Below are 16,744 nucleotides of genomic sequence, written 5' to 3'. Positions count from 1 at the left end.
CGCCGAACGGACAGGTCCGAGATAACTACAATTCTTCGTGATGTTCAGGATCTATCGTCGGCATTTTCGTAATTGTTCATGTGAGAAGGACAGCCAATTCTGCTGCTCATGTGTGCGCTAGAAATGCTTGTAACTCTAGTTCAGCTTTAGTTTGGGTTGACCAATCCCCTAGCTTCTTGCAGACCTGCCTGCTATTTGATTGTAATGACGCTACTTAATCAATGAAGAAGCTAAGTTCCCAAAAAAAAAAGAAAGTGAGTATTTTATGTGAAATTCAAATAAACAGATTTTTTAGAAGAATTTTTCTGATTTAAATATTTGGAACGGAGGAAAACTAATTTCTGTGCCTAAGGAAAAGCTTATGTTCCTTCACAAAACATAGAGAAAAGGCATCCAATAGAAACTAAAGGAAAAATTCCTACGGTATTTCATCAAGATGGCCTTACTGGAGAGTAGATCTAATTCTGTTACTGTGTTTCATGATTTATTGCTGATGAATCCATGCATTGAGTCTAAAGTCTCATCAATTTTAATAGTAACACGTGGGAGCTTTAGGAACAAGAATAATTAGAAGGGGGTGAGAAGGGATATATGATTATCATCATGGGAGAAAGAAAGGAAGAAACAATGTGGAGATTTGAGAAAGGAATATATAAGAATTTAGTCTCATGTCTTAGCATGTAAAACTACTTTAATTAGAGTGAACTGCTGGAATCTTATTTCATTAGCCTTTGCGCATATTTTCCTATGATTCAAACGACCTAAAGTTACCATTCCTGTTTTTTGAAATTTTGTAGTTTTCCACGTTTTGCTCCACATGATTGATGCATTTTCCTCCATTTCTATGTTTTGTATTTCTACGTTCCAAACAGATACTTCATGACAGCAACATTGATTATAGACAAGGAGACACACATATAAGGCTAGTTTCAGTATAAATTTTATAGCATTAAATGTTACGACATACCAACAAATTTGCTGACATGGCAGCATCACTATAAAGATAAGGGAGAGTTTCATGGATGTGAGAGAAATTGTATCCTCATAACACTCAGTTTGGTTATCAAGTTCATAGTCTTCCTACTGGTGCAATGAAACTATGCACTGAGATTGACCTAAAAAACAAATTTAATTCAATAAATAAATAGAAAGAGAAGCATATTTGAATATTTAACTTTATTGTCTCTACTTTCTTTTGATAGTCATATCTCCAAAATTGAATTATTTTGTTTTGATAGTCATATACAAGTTGACATCTTGGAAATAGTATGGATGACCGTTCGATTCCCATGCAAAGTGACTTCTCTTGAAAAAATATCACTGCACGAAAATGAGGATTCGTGATTAATGAGATAATAAGCAAGGTTCTACTCTTTGATCTTCATACCAAGATGAAATAGAACTATCAAAATAGAATAGAGAAAGTATTATTTTGTCAAGGAGGAGCTGCAGAATCATAATTGGACTCGTGGTCTATGGCGCATGTCGTCGGCACTGGAAATGGCAGAATTTGTCATGCTTTGGAACTTAGTGCAGGACACTCAGCTTTCGATGCAGCAAGATGAAATTAGATGGTGCTGGACAGCAGACGGACAGTACACTGCACAATCGGCGTACAAGGTGCAGTTCTGTGGGTCATATTGCACCTTCGACAGTCAGGCAATTTGGAAAGCTAAAGTTGAGGATAAACATCGCTTCTTTGCCTGGTTATTGGTACAGTGTAAATTGTTGACAGCTGATAAGCTAATCAAGCGAAACTGGCCCTGTAATCCTATTTGTCCACTTTGTGACCAGCTGGAAGAGACGGCGGAACATATGTGCCTGCACTGCGTGTTTGCTCAGGAGGTGTGGCTTCTGGTGTCGAACTGGATGGAAGGGCAGGTGAAGTTACCGGTGCCAGGAACAACAATTCAGGAGTGGTGGAACAACTCCATGCAGGGCCTTGGGAAGAAGGACAAGCAACATATGGCTGCATTGATGATCTACACGTCTTGGAACGTGTGGAAGGAGCGAAACCGGCGAATCTTTCAAGGAGTTGCTGTTCTGCCTTCAAGAATTTTAGCACTTATAAAGGAAGAAATGAAACTGAGGGAGCTAGCGTGTGGGAGAAGACAGAGCAACTTGGTGTCTTAATGCTGCAGTCCCTTTCGAGTTTTACGTTTATTTATGTAATACAAACCCTGTAAGATCCGGCATCCTCCTCCTTCTTATATGATATAGCAGTGCTCCTGCTTTTTATTTCAAAAAAAAAGTATTATTTTGTACATATTTTAGCTTGTGCAACACCGTAACTGGCTAGCTAATGCAAGACTCGCCTCTAGCTATATTATTTTAACTTTCGATGGTTGAAAATTTAATTAATAGAGATAGCAGAGTGCATGCACATGCCATGCAAAACTGAAATACTCAAGCTTCATCAAATACCTCAATATGAGATCTTGGAGCTCGTGAGCTCCAAGTTAGGTCCAAGATTGACTTGATTCTAAGTGTAGTTCTTAACTTGAATTGAGTTTTTAGCAAGTTAAATATAAATAGCTCGTGAGTCTTAAATTTTTCTGCTTTGACAATGTCACCTGTAGCAACACACATGCATATCTGTTAGGATTGTAACAAATTATTCCATCTAAAAAAATTATGCCTAAAGTAATGAATATTTTTATAGTGGAGCAAAATATATATCCTAACTATATAATAACTAATATAATTATAAATAAAGTAGCAGACGATTATACATAATATATGTGAAATCTTTATTATTTACTCTTGAGAAGATATTGCTTAAAAAGGAATGAAATGTATGATTAAGTAATAACTTTAACTTGTAAAATAATATATGTTTCGAACTAGCTATAGTGTCTTTTATTTAGAATACAATTAAGTATAAAAAATACTTTTAAAGATCATGTACACCCAATTTTTAAAATCTAGGTCCACCACTAAAGAAGAGTAGGCAGGCATGTGGTTGATGTTGCCTGTGGAGCGGAGCGGAGCGCGCTCCCAAGGCAAATGAAACCTAATTGAAATGGGGTCAGCTAGTTAGCGCATGCCAGGAGGAATACTAACACTCGATCTCGGTTAATTTTTCATTTTAGGAAAAGTTTCTCTCTCTACAATTTTCTATTTTTAGAAAATTACTTATAACATGCTATGTATAACTTTTTTGAACATAACTATTAGATGATAATTTTGCAGCACAACTTTTACGATACTTATAACTTTTACGCATAAATTATTCCAACTAACTTTTATAGAACATTTTTTAACACGACACTTAAAAATTTTATGCATAACTTTTTTAGCCGCTTACTAAATGATAACTTTGAACATAACTTCCACAAAATCTTCTCAGACAACTGCAACTTTGATGCATAAATTCGTCATACAGCTTGTAAAAATATAACTTGTCAAAATAAGTTTTCAATACAACTTCTATGAAAATGTAATTAGGAATACTTCTCGGACAACTTTTTACGTACAAGTTCATCGTATAACTTGTAAGCAAAATGCTCGATATAATTTTTTAGTACAATATTTCTAAAATCTTTGTCAAGAGAATTTCTCTAGAGAAAGACGGTAGAAACTGCTGCCATTACGGAACATAGAGGGAAAAAATAGAAAAGAAAAAGAGAAAACAAATCAATACCTAGCCTCTGCTCCCGCTGTTACGTCTACAGCCGCGTCGCGCGCCAGGAAGCGCTATAGCGCGCGATTGCTGTTTTGGATTTCCGAACTGAAATAAGCAATGGCCTAGACGGATCAGATAGACTGTCTGAGTAAGGCTTAGAATCGAAAGTAAAAGCAAGCTAGGGTTGTGGTGGTTGCTTACCTGAAACCCTAAATCCAACATAATCCAATCCAAACTCTATCTGAGTGGGTTTAAAATAGGAAGGAGAGCAAGCTAGGGTTGTTGGTTTCCCTACCTAAAACCTTAAATCCAACAGAGTCGGGCTCGACAGAAAAAGAAAGCGGATTGCAGGCCAGCGTGCTACCTCATCCAAAATGCGATACTGTTGATAATTTACAAACTATACAACTGGTGATTTTGACGTGCTTTGCAAATTTTGATGAATCTTCAAAAAAATGATATGCAAAGTTTCTATCGAAGGTCCCTTTTGAAAGTTCATTTTAATTATTACATGTTTTGAATGAAATTTAATTAAAAAGAAAAATCCATTCCATTTTACTCCGTCCGAAGTACATACAAAGGTGAAACGGGAGAATGCCAGCTCATCCAAACGGGCCTATGCCTCTAAAACAAAACGACTAATCCAGATTATTAAAGATTGATGGCACCTAGTTCCTAAACAATATTTCCCATCTTGTAAATCCAAAATCACGCAACATCGATTGGCCTCTACTAGCTAGTGGAAAATTCTTTTCCAGTAAAATAAAAACGAATAGTTTCCATTTGCTAGCACAGCAACATTGGATATCAAACAGTAGAAGCAGATAGAAGCCACAGCAAAAGCCTAACCAACCAAATGCAGTTCTTGCTACTCTTCTTGTGTTGTGTATCTGTACAAAAGGGAACACTACACCTGCATAGTCGCATCATGGCAACATATTATCTTGCCCCCAACCCCAAAAAGACACCCATACCGGGTAAGGGTACTGCCATTCTACTACTAGGAGTACAAGCCTAAAACTCACCAACTCTGTTGGCATTGGTAATCCGGTGTCAGGTTAGATTGTATGTAATCTGTCTTCCATATAGAGGGTGACACCCATCACCCGCATGCTCTCTCTCCCTCTCTCTCTTCCTCTCTCTCGCTCCCTCTCTCTCCCTCCCTCCCTCCCTCCCCCCCCCTCCCTCCCTCTCTCTCTCTCTCTCTCTCTCTCTCTCTCTCTCTCTCTCTCTCTCTCTCTATCTCTCTCTCTCTCTCTCTCTCTCTCTCCTCTTGCATCAACTATATTAATTATAGCCGGCCTCTGGTTAGTCACTACTTTCTATTCTTTTCTTGTCTTTTTTTTTCTCTTTCGTTGCTGCACTACAGTCAGTGGTAACTGGAACAATGTTGTTTCTTCAGAGCATAGCCACGTAGCTTTAGCCGCACCGGGACAGGAAGAACTCATAATCTGGATGGTGGTTCACAGACTCCCCACTTCCCTTAGGGACCACAGCTCTTGCCATGGCCAGTGCACCCATCTTCAGTGTCCTCAGCCTTTCTTTCTGAATTTCAGCACGACTAGCCTCGTCTCTTGGTGATAGCTTCAGATCTGTGCATCTCAGCTGAAACCACTGTTCTCCCTATAAACAAGAGGATGCAAAGCAATCTAAGTTAGGCATATATCATTTGCAATATGAGCTCATGACCAAAGCATGAAATAGATACAAGGGTGGATCTGATGGGTCATTCCTGGATTTTCAGTTGAATTCATTGCAATATTGATAGATGCTCAGTGATGCTGAACACTCACTGCCTCATCAAGGAAAGTAGAAATGGTACCTTGTCATTGTAACTCTGGAGACCAACAACAGGTGAAACTATACACGTATGCCCACCAATCATATCCAGGGAGCATTTTCGAGGAACCAATTTGCTCAGCGAATGGTAAGTAAGAAAGGCTGCACGGAAGGTCCCACCAGGCACACGATAAACAGGATACCAGGCAACACAGAACCTACAAATGAAACATACAGATCATCACAAGCGCCAAACAACAAATCAAATATTTACAGATAATAACAGGTGCTGGGGAACAAAACATCCAGGTTCAGGAACAAACCAGGAAGCTGGATGAAGCTCACACAATTTTGCGTTTTGCAGCTTTTCAGGGTCCCCAAGAATTCGGTTGTCAGAAATGGTTGAACCGCTAACAAGCTCCTTGATCCTACATTAGATTGCAGCCATATATTAAAACAGAAAAAGGAGAAATAATCAGGACAGACAAATAGCAACTACAACTTTCATTGTACTATTAATTATTGTGGCAAAAAGGACAGGACCATATCAGAAATACTCTACCAAAATGGAAACAGTACATCTCATGCTACATATTTATGAAAGATTCGTTTGCAAGCTTATAAATTGCATGCTTTAGGTCATAACTCCTAAACATCCATATCAGCTGAACCAATTTGCAATAACAGAAAAGGAATGCCTCAAAGTCACTTGGTTGTCAAATGTGCCACTGTTCAGTGTTCACAGACTCAATAATAGTGTAGAAAGCTTTTCATTGCAGAGGTATTAAACTTCCTTGCCTTTATTACACTGTTTATAACAAGAACTGTTAAATTCATTGCCCCTTCTAACAAAGAAATAGTTTGGGATCCTTTTCAGTTGTGAACCCAGAAACATTTTTGTGATGGAAATGACGCCAGATTGAACAGACATGAAATATTTCAGTGTAAGGAGCTTATGGAAACAGTGGAACCAATAGTCAAACACATAATGGAGGCCTGTGGATGACTTACTTTTCAAATAACGGGGGGCGGAAAGAAGGCTGCTCCGTTTCAAAGTACTCAAACATGAGTTCTCCATGACCTTCTACAACTGAAGATGACTCTGACAAGCATGCATTGCTTTCCTCAAACGATTTATGCACCTTTGCATGCACAGGATGAGAGCTCAAAGAGCTTGCAGTATTTGATGATTTCAATAATTCTCTCCCTTGTATAGAAAAACTGTGATCCGTGTTATTCCTAGACCACCCAAACAACTGAATAGCAGATATATAAGGTACAAAGTATGCAAAGAACTCTGAACTGCTGCCGCAAGATGTTTTAGAGCTGAGGTCATTTAGAGCTTTTACTTCCAACCCATAGCACCCTGGCTCTTCATACCACTCCCATATGCTCATTAAGGAAACATTAGAAATGTCATGTTGACAAACTGAGCTGCTACCTGCTTGGTCCCATGAACAATTGCTGTTCCGCATGCAAGGTGCATGACCAATAACTGGTGTTGCAGAATATATAAATGTTTCAAGATCAGTAATTGGATAACCAGCAGCAAGGTGAACATCTGCAGCGACCTGAACTTTGTAAGCATCGTTTACAACCCTGAGCATCTCATTTAGATGTGTTTTAGAACTGCAGAACTCTTCACAGCCACAGTTCCCTTCAACAGGTGGAACTGTACCACACCTAACCCTTAATTCGGCTGTCGTTGACTTAGACCCTGCAATATTTTGAATACAATATCTGTTAGGTATTACAAAGCCTGCAGCAAGCAGCATACTGCCTTATCGACATTAAGAGAAAAAAAAGGAAGTGATGCAGGATGTACAGATGGAGCCATACCAAATGATGATTCTCCAGAAATAGTTTCACTGGCATCATCGGTTTGAACGGAATCCAGTAGCCTTCTTTTCTGCAGGGAAAGAGCTCCTACAGTAATATCTGTTGATTCACCAGATTCTGAAGTACAAAGGGCCCTTATAGACTTCAGAGTTGTTGGTTCAGAAGAAGAAACTGATCTCATCTCACGATGGATTGATTCTCTGCTGTGAAGAGCATTGGATAGTTTCCTACTTAAATAAAGCTGCTGTTCTTTGTCAAAATGGCTAGATGATTTTCCACAAGTTTTTTCTCCCAGGCCTGTAAAATGATCAAGACTTGCTCCTACCTTGGAATCTTCTGCTTGAACTCCTTTTTGGGTCTCCATGCAAATACTATGTGGCCTTTGCATGAAATTCTTGGTGGAGTGTTTTAGTGCAATTCCATGCTGAGGATGTACCCTATCAACATGATTTTGTCTATAGGACCAATAGTTGGTGGTGACTTCCTTGGCAATAGGCATAGGAGCCCGCCCAACATATTTTTCATTTCGAACATTTGTAATTGTCGATGCACGCTCTCCATAACTCCTCCACAATGACATTTTCTTCTCTTTTCTGGCTCTCTTTCTATATACTACAAGACAGAAATCATTGTCGCTGCTTGTGTCACTGCACAAATGGACTGCCTGAACTCCATTGCATGCATCAATGCCATTTTGGGAACAAATTCCAGTGTCATAATCAGACTTCTCTAGCCAATTCTCGTCAAATCCACTCTTATTGCTGGAAAATTCTGTCGCTTCACATGGATCAGGTCCACGTTCATTTCTTAATATCAACAGAGTCTTGCTATCATGATTACCACTCACACTACTGCCAGAAAAACAAGTTTCTTGAGTTGAACCAGTAAATACAGAATTTTGAGCATTGTCCAAATACCTGAAGTTACTGCTATTACATTGTCCACATGATCCAGGGAACGAACTTGCTGATCTGGACAGTTCCATCTCATCACAGTAAGATGCACAGGAAGCTGAACCACCTGAGCAGCAAGGGTACTCGTTATCATTGTCACTCTCAGGAGCCTCTTCAGAAGCTTCCTTAACAGATGAACTGGGAGAAAAAGTTTCCTCAAAGTGAATGTCACCAACGTGCTTCGGTGAAAGTGCCAAATTATCACAATCACACACATCGACAGCAGGGGCAGCATTGTTGCTCTCTGTGCATTTAGCTTCAGGCCCATCCATTGGTTTCCTACAACGTTGCCTGTTCTTCTTGCTTTTCTTTTTGCTCTTCCTTCTTGAAGTATGTCTTGCATTACCACTTGGCTTGGTAAAGCTGTTGACTAGGAAATCCGAATTGGACAGGCTATTGGATTTGGTGGATTTATCTTCCAGTAGCCTCGATGAATTATCTGGCCATCTTCTGTGACTGTGAGATCCATCTGGAGCATTAAGCACGAAAAAAATTGATGGCGAGGTTGGTGATAAGGATGAAGGCGAAGGGCTCTCTTCTGGAGATGTCTGTTGATATGAGGAATTATTATTTCCATTCTCCGTGAGCGATGGCGATTTGTAGTCACAACATAAATTTAAGGGAATAACTGTCACAACAATACACCTGGCAAGGAAGCGAATATCTTAGTAATTAGCGAAGGACGGATCGAGAGATTTGGCAGAACCAAAACATGGGAAAAGAAATTCAGTTAAGGGCAGCATGACATACACAACTTGCAAGTGGAAGATAAAATTTTTTGTTGCAAAGATATGTTTCTGTATGTAGGCTTGCAAGTCATAAATTAAAGGGGAAAGAAAGATAGAAAAAATGAGATGAACTCAGAAAGGAGAAAAACATGCACTTGTGGCATAAATTGGACGTGCATAGACAGACAGGTGGAGTTAGAGAAAGAACATATTTGCACCTCTGTTGTTGCTGTCTTGATTCAAGGCGAGCTACTTGACGCTCCTGAAAATGGTAGGAAGGGAAGCATTACACATAGTAGTATCTCATGGAAATAGGGAAGAGAAGAGAGAAAGAAGAAGAAGATGATGACATACAAACTGAAGGTTCAGTGGGTTCTTCCTCTCTGATGCTCTCCCAAAGAGGCGTCGAGGCCTCCTATTTACAACAGCATCAGCGGTTCCATTCGGCATTCCATGTTCAGGCGGCATCTCGCATGAATCCTGTAAGAGTGACAGGGCAAAGAAAGGGCACATGAGCACAGACTAGTCAGCATGCATTCAGGCAGCTGATAGCGAAGTCAAAGTGTGGTGTGCAGAAGTCATCTATGTATGTTAGGAAATCGGAATGAATTTTTATCCGGGACAGACGTAGAGGTGGGAGTGACAGTAGCACGTTGACCAAATAACAGCAGCAGAACGTTTGACTGGAAACACAGCAAGTTACAGCACAAAAGTAGGTGTCACAACCCGTGGCCGCCGGAGAGATCAACCCGTCGACGTGAGAAGGAACAAGGTTCAGGGAATGGATCTCAGGCGAGAACGGGAGGACACCCCGTCTCTGGATATTTTCTTGCGATTGATAGATTGATGGTCTCGTTACACAAGTTCAGAAACATATACTCAGTAGCACTCTCTTCTCACTGCCCGATGGGCCATACATGTCATACGCACATACACAACTTAATGAACACGTAATTCTCACACTCCGCCTTCTGAGTACTCTTCCTCATTAGTCCTTACATCTCCCCCGCCTTGAGACTGAGCTTGTCCCCAAGCACTTGCAGCAGGAAACGCCTTCTGAAGGACGTTGTAATCTTCCCAGGTAGTAGCATCTGCAGGTAGGTTAGACCATCGGACCAATACTTGTGGAACAGCAGTGTTGCCCTTCTTTACTAGCCGCCTCTGCAGAATCGCCATCGGCTCGACTTTCTCATTGTCGAGGTTGATCAGTTTTGGCAGCTCATGGAACACAGGTGTGTAGTTGGGTGTAAAAGGTTTGAGTTGGGACACATGAAAGACGGGATGTACCTGGGAATTGTCAGGAAGCTGGAGTTTGTATGCAGCAGTACCGATCTTGGCCAACACAGTGTAAGGTCCAAAGTATTTGAAGGACAATTTTGGAAACGGTCTGTTGACAATTGAATTTTGTGCATAAGGTTGCAGCTTCAACAAGACTTGTTCCCCTATCTGAAAACTCCTGTCAGTTCTCTGCTTGTCAGCTTGAGATTTGATACGGTTCTGAGCAGCAACCAATTGTTGCTTGAGGAGGTCGTTGTGAGCTTCTCTGAGAGCAATCCAGTCAGCCACTGAGGACTGAACTATATCAGAAGTGTGAGGCAAAGTAGTCATGGTTGGCTCATATCCATATAAGGCTTTGAATGGAGAGCAGCCAATAGAAGAGTGGTAGCTTGAATTATACCAGAATTCAGCCATGGGTAACCAGGACTTCCATTGTGTGGGGGTATCATACACTGAGCACCTCAAGTACATCTCAAGGCATTGATTCACCCTCTCAGACTGCCCATCTGTCTGTGGGTGGTAAGCTGTACTGTGCATCAGTTTAGTTCCAGCTAGGAGGAACAATTCTTTCCAGAACAAACTTGTGAAGATCTTATCTCTATCTGAGACAATTGTCTTTGGCATACCATGCAGTTTCACCACAAAATCAAACACTATCTTGGCCACATGAGGAGCTGTAAAAGGATGCTTGAGAGGGAGAAAGTGAGCATACTTTGTGAATCTGTCCACTACCACCAGAATGGAGTTGTAACCTTCTGATTTAGGTAATCCCTCAATAAAATCCATGGTGATATCTTGCCAAGCACCAGCTGGAACAGGCAGAGGTTGTAGCAGACCTGCAGGTTTGATCAGTTCATGCTTTGCTTGTTGACATACACTGCATTGCTTGACATAATTAGTCACATCTTGTTTCAGCCCCCTCCAAGTGAAGTGTTTCTTGATTCTCATGTAAGTTCCTTGTATCCCAGAATGACCTCCAAGGGCAGTATCATGAAATGCAGAGATGAGTTTGGTTCTAAGAGCTGAATTGTCACCTATCCATATCTGTTGATGGTGCCTGATAATACCTTGCTGTACTGAATATCCTTGTTCATTAGGACTCTTGATGGCTAGTTGGGACAGAAGCTGTTGGGCAGAAGTGTCAGTGACATAAGAATTTATCACTTCTTGTATCCACATCATGGGACAGAAGCTGTTGGGACAGAAGCTGTTGTATCCTTTGTGATAAGAGGGTGCCACAAAAGCTAAAAGGCAAATTCTATAGGACAGCAATTCGTCCGGCGATGTTATATGGTGCTGAATGTTGGCCTACAAAAAAGCGACATGTGCAGCAACTGAGTGTAGCAGAGATGCGGATGTTGCGGTGGTTTTGCGGGCACACAAGGAGGGATAGAGTCCGGAACGAAGTTATTCGGGATAGGGTCGGGGTGGCACCAATTGAGGAGAAACTTACTCAGCATCGGCTGAGATGGTTTGGACATGTCCAACGAAGGCCTCCTGAGGCGCCGGTGCGTAATGGGGTTCTTGAGCGGGTCGATAATGTAAAGAGGGGTAGAGGTAGACCTAAACTGACGTGGGATGAGTTGGTTAAGAGAGACCTTAAGGATTGGAATATCTCTAAAGAGATATCTTTGGATAGGAGCGCTTGGAGACTAGCTATCAATGTGCCTGAACCTTGAACTTATTTCTTTCGGGTTTCATCTCTAGCCTACCCCAACTTGCTTGGGAAAAAAAGGCTATGTTGTTGTTGTTGTTGTTGTTGTTGTTGTTGTATCCACATTGGTTTTGCCTCTGAAATGATTTGTGTGGTCCTCAGGTGAGCCATTCTAGATAATGCGTCAGCTGCAACATTTTCTTTGCCTGGTTTGTACACAATCTTAAATTGTAACCCCATAAGCCGAGCCATAGCTTTCTTTTGCATCTCGGATTGTAACTGTTGATCCCCCAAATAAGTGAGACTCTTGTGATCAGTTTGTATGATAAACTCATTTTGTTGCAAATATTGCCTCCATTTCTCAATTGCCATCATAAGTGCCAAGAATTCTTTTTCATATATAGAAAGATGTTGATGAGAAGCAGCTAGGGACTTACTGAAAAAAGCTATTGGTCTGTTGTTCTGCATCAAGACAGCCCCCACACCAGAGTCACAAGCATCTGTCTCCAATGTAAATGGTTCAGAGAAATTTGGGAGGGCTAAGACCGGGGTATTGACCATTGCTACCTTCAGTTTTTCAAATGCCACTTGGGCCTCCTCAGACCAGCTGAACTGTTTCTTTTTTAACAGATGTGTGAGTGGCCTTGCTATAATGCCATAATGCTTTACAAATTTTCTGTAATATCCTGTTAATCCCAGGAAACCTCTTAGTTCAGTAACATTGCTTGGTGATGGCCACTGACACATGGCTTCAGTTTTTTTGGGGTCTGTAGCCACTCCCTCCTTAGAGATAATGTGACCCAAATATTGCAGCTGCTGTTGTGCAAATGTGCACTTGGATGCCTTAAGATAGAACTGATGTTGTCTGAGTGTGTCCAGCACTGACTTCAGATGTTGTAAGTGAGATTCCAAAGTAGGACTATATATGAGAATGTCATCTAGAAACACCATGACAAACTTCCTGAGATAGGGTTGAAGAATTGAGTTCATCAGATACTGAAATGTGGCTGGTGCATTGCACAGTCCAAATGGCATCACTTTGAATTGATAATGGCCATGATGGGTCTTGAATGCTGTTTTAAATTCATCTTCAGGCCTCATTCTAACTTGATGGTACCCTGCACTCATGTCCAAAGTGGTGAAATATTGAGTTCCTGCTAACTCATCGAGAATCTCATCAATGATGGGCATGGGAAATCTGTCTTTGATGGTCAAAGAATTCAATTTTCTGTAGTCGACACAAAATCGCCATGTTCCATCCTTCTTTTGCACAAGGAGAACCGGTGACGCAAAAGGACTCATACTGTGTACTATTAATTCAGCATCCAATAATTCCTGCACTTGTTTTTCGATCTCAGTCTTGTGGAATGGAGAGTATCTATATGGTCTTGAATTCACTGGAATAGCATTGGGCAATAGAGGGATGTGATGATCATATATTCTTTTTGGTGGTAATTGATTGGGTTTGTGAAACACATCCTGATATTGGTCTAGCAAGGCTTTAACCTCAGGGCAAGTAGGAGCAACAGGAGGTGGAGGTTCTATTTGGACAATTGCACAGGCCCAGATGTCATTGCCCTTGCACCATTTAAACAATTGGTCAGCAGGTAATTCAGGTAAAGCATCTTGCCTCTTGGGCAGTACCCCTGTCAGCTTTATAGGTTGTCCTTGTTCTTCCCACTCCATTGTTTTGTTCAACCAGTGACAATTCATGGGGCTTCTACTTTTCAACCAATCAATTCCCAGTATGGCATCATAAGCACCCAAATCCAAAACTCTCATGTCAGTGTGAAAAGTGTAGCCTTGAATCCACCATTCCATCTTGGGCACATAAGCTGAGCAGGTGATTGTAGAGCCATTGGCTACTTTGACCTTTGCTGGAGGTAGAGGAACTGGTGTGATGCCAAGTGTTTCCAGAAAAGCTGCACTAATGAAGCAATGTGAGCTACCAGAGTCAACTAAAGTGAGCATCACCTTATTCTGGACTAAAGCTCTCAGTCTGATTGTGTCTTCATTGTCAGTACCAGCTACAGCATTCATGGAAATATGGCATAATGTTGCTGATTCATCATCCTGCGAATCAAGTTGGGCTAGCAGCTCATCGGAAATTGTCATGTTCAAATCCTCAGCTGTCAGCTGATACACTTGTGGTCGTGGTCGCTTCGTGCACCGCTCCAAATGACCTGCTTCAAATTTCTCCCCACAATGAATGCACAGACCATTGGCTCTTCTGTAGTTCTTGACTTGTCTGGCCTTCCATAGATCATCAGGAGGCTGATATTGCTTGTCCTCTTTTTTGCTTGAAAAAATGGGCCTTGTCACTGCACTTGGACGGGATCGACTGAACTTGCTCTTGTTCAACATTTCTTGTTGCAAAGAGGCCAAGTATAGAGCCTGGTCCACAGATACAGGAGCTTGAGTATAGACAGCAACCTTGATTTCATCTTTTAGGCCATTGACAAACTGAGCGACAAAGAACAACTCACCCAGTTGTGTGTTATGCATCTCCAGTTGATATCTAATCTGATCAAAATCATGATGGTAATCTTCTACAGTAGTTTGCTGCTTCAGTTGCATCAAATCTGTCAATGCTCTTCGGTAGTCATAGGACCCAAATTTTGTTTCAACTGCAGCCACAAACTCTTTCCAATTGCCCAACTCCTGCTGAAGCTTGTACACTTGAAGCCACTTAGAAGCAGGGTCATCAAAGTGCATAGTAGCAGAGGTGACCCAAAGTACTTCTGGAATGCGAAATATTTTGAAGTAATCCATGCATTTGTCCTTCCAGATTTTTGGGTTGGAGCCATCAAACCTGGGAAACTGCATCTTAGGAAGGTGGTATGGTACATCCTCGTTGTCACGATTCCTGTGCCGAAACTCCCTTTTGGGTCGAGCATGAGATGGCTCCCCCTGTTCAACGCGACCACGACGGTGAGGTTCAGGATCACGACAGTGGCGATCGTGCTGCGTGAAGAACTCATCGGCCACAGAACGATCAGATTTTGGGCTTCCTGGTACCTCATCGTATATTGGGTCATCCCTCTTGTTCAGACGTAACTGCGCGACCACGTTTCCTGTCTCTGCCAGCTGCTTGGCGAGAGTTAACTGATCACGAACAGACTGATCTATGACTGTGGAGTTGAGATTCAGCTGCTCGCGCATCTGATGTTGATTCTGCTCCACCGTACTCATCTTGGCGAAGAGCAGGTCCAGACTTTCCTGAATGGTTTCCCAGCGCTCATCCTGCTTTCTGTCCGCCACAGACATAGCGTCGAGCACGTACCGGGTCTGCGCCGAAGGTTTGAAGGGCGCCGTCTTGACGAGCACTGGAGTGGATCCCCAGCAAGGAGCAGGGAATCCGATCACCGCCGCCTACCCCCTCCCGAGAAAGATAGAAGAAGAAAAGAACGCCGCCGCCACGCCACCAAAAGAACCCCGCCGCCACGCCGCCAGAAGAACTCCGCCGCCTGCGCCGCCGGAAGGAGGAGTACCGAATCACACCACTCGCGCCACAAATCAGATCAGCGTGGTACAGGAATTAAGAGGATCACACTCACGCCCAGGTTCTGCGCTGGAACGTGAAGCAATCAACTCGACCTGCGCCTGTTGCCGAGCCCAATCGACGGAATATGCGAGGTGAATTGCGAAAGCGTACCCGAGGAAGGATAGTCTCTGATACCAGATGTCACAACCCGCGGCCGCCGGAGAGATCAACCCGTCGACGTGAGAAGGAACAAGGTTCAGGGAATGGATCTCAGGCGAGAACGGGAGGAGGACACCCCGTCTCTGGATATTTTCTTGCGATTGACAGATTGATGGTCTCGTTACACAAGTTCAGAAACATATACTCAGTAGCACTCTCTTCTCACTGCCCGATGGGCCATACATGTCATACGCACATACACAACTTAATGAACACGTAATTCTCACACTCCGCCTTCTGAGTACTCTTCCTCATTAGTCCTTACAGTAGGGTACCAGTATATTCGATTTTTTATTTAAAAAAAAGAAGGGTGGTAGTAATGAGGAATTGAATATATTGTAGTGTGAGATGAAGCAGGACACAAACATTAGATGGAGAAGGGAAGAAAGGTGCCGTGCAGAGAGCAGGATGCCAAAACCCTCCCTGCTTACGGTGGGATGAAATCGAAATCGGCATCCAAATGGATGGATGGACCGATAGGATGGAACGGATCGCAGGGTATGGCTGCTACGATAAGAAGAAAGCACGAGTCAGGAAAACCTAATCTCATCTCTTTTGGGGTGGGGGCATTGCTTGGTTAGTTCCTCTTCCTCTCCTGAACAATAGGAGGAGGAGCAACAATCTAATCCGCCCGCGAGACGAGGCGTCTCAGCATCAGCAGCAAATTGGACACAATCTCATGGCATAATACGAGGAGGGGGGAAGTCGACAGGGAGCAGCAATCGGAGGAGAGGAGGAGGAGGTGTAGGCACGCACCTCAAGGCCAAGGAAGGATCTGCTCCGCTCCTCCGGTGCGCGATCTCGATCTCGATCTCGATCGATCTCCCGAGGAACGAAACCTCCTACCTCATTTCATCCCATCCTCCGATCGCTCCTCACGCTCATCTCACAGTCTCTCTCAGTCTCTCTATATGGATCAATCAATCAATCAAAACAACAAGGGGAGGGAGGCGAGAAGACGAAGAGGCCGCCCGCCGGTGTCTCGCTCGGTCGGCCGGCCCCCACGGTGGGCGGTAGAGTACTTGCCTTTGCCTACTTGGTATTGGTAGGTAGGAGAGAGAGGTTGATCATAATTCTAATTTTTAATTAAAAGAGTACTCACTACATCCAGGGTTTTGATTGATATGCCACAATGATCAAAGGTGCTAAGTATGTTTACCAATCTAATAAATGCAGCAAAGATTT

General features: G+C 42.4%; 1 protein-coding gene across 3 annotated transcripts; it reads right to left on the bottom strand.

The window, feature by feature from the left end:
- Positions 1 to 4,887: 4,887 nt before the first annotated feature.
- Positions 4,888 to 16,606, bottom strand: LOC120711054. 3 transcript variants are annotated; one of them, XM_039996440.1, is made up of 8 exons: positions 16,586 to 16,606; positions 9,279 to 9,404; positions 9,143 to 9,186; positions 7,244 to 8,841; positions 6,416 to 7,121; positions 5,728 to 5,832; positions 5,448 to 5,622; positions 4,888 to 5,248 (listed from the first exon to the last, which is right to left on the bottom strand). In XM_039996440.1, exons 2-8 carry the CDS (start codon positions 9,390 to 9,392, stop codon positions 5,045 to 5,047), a joined length of 2,946 nt encoding a protein of 981 aa, XP_039852374.1. In that variant the 5' UTR covers positions 9,393 to 9,404; positions 16,586 to 16,606; the 3' UTR covers positions 4,888 to 5,044. The 3 variants fall into 3 exon arrangements, with proteins under 3 accessions (XP_039852374.1, XP_039852373.1, XP_039852375.1); XM_039996439.1 differs by having other exon boundaries at positions 16,316 to 16,605; XM_039996441.1 differs by lacking the exon at positions 16,586 to 16,606 and having other exon boundaries at positions 7,244 to 8,744; positions 9,279 to 9,360.
- Between the last annotated feature and the right edge of the window lie 138 nt (positions 16,607 to 16,744).

Source organism: Panicum virgatum, chromosome 6K (genome assembly GCF_016808335.1).
Source record: "Panicum virgatum strain AP13 chromosome 6K, P.virgatum_v5, whole genome shotgun sequence".
In the NCBI taxonomy this organism is placed as follows: domain Eukaryota; kingdom Viridiplantae; phylum Streptophyta; class Magnoliopsida; order Poales; family Poaceae; genus Panicum; species Panicum virgatum.
This window is presented reverse-complemented; position numbering and strand designations above follow the sequence as displayed.

Excerpts from the sequence above, each read along its gene's own strand:
- LOC120711054 (XM_039996440.1), bottom strand. The coding sequence starts at position 9,392 with ATGCCGCCTGAACATGGAATGCCGAATGGAACCGCTGATGCTGTTGTA. Across the intron at positions 8,842-9,142 it reads TCAAGACAGCAACAACAGAG|GTGTATTGTTGTGACAGTTA; the intron begins GTGCAAATATGT and ends CTTCCTTGCCAG. Across the intron at positions 7,122-7,243 it reads TTCTGGAGAATCATCATTTG|GGTCTAAGTCAACGACAGCC; the intron begins GTATGGCTCCAT and ends AAAATATTGCAG.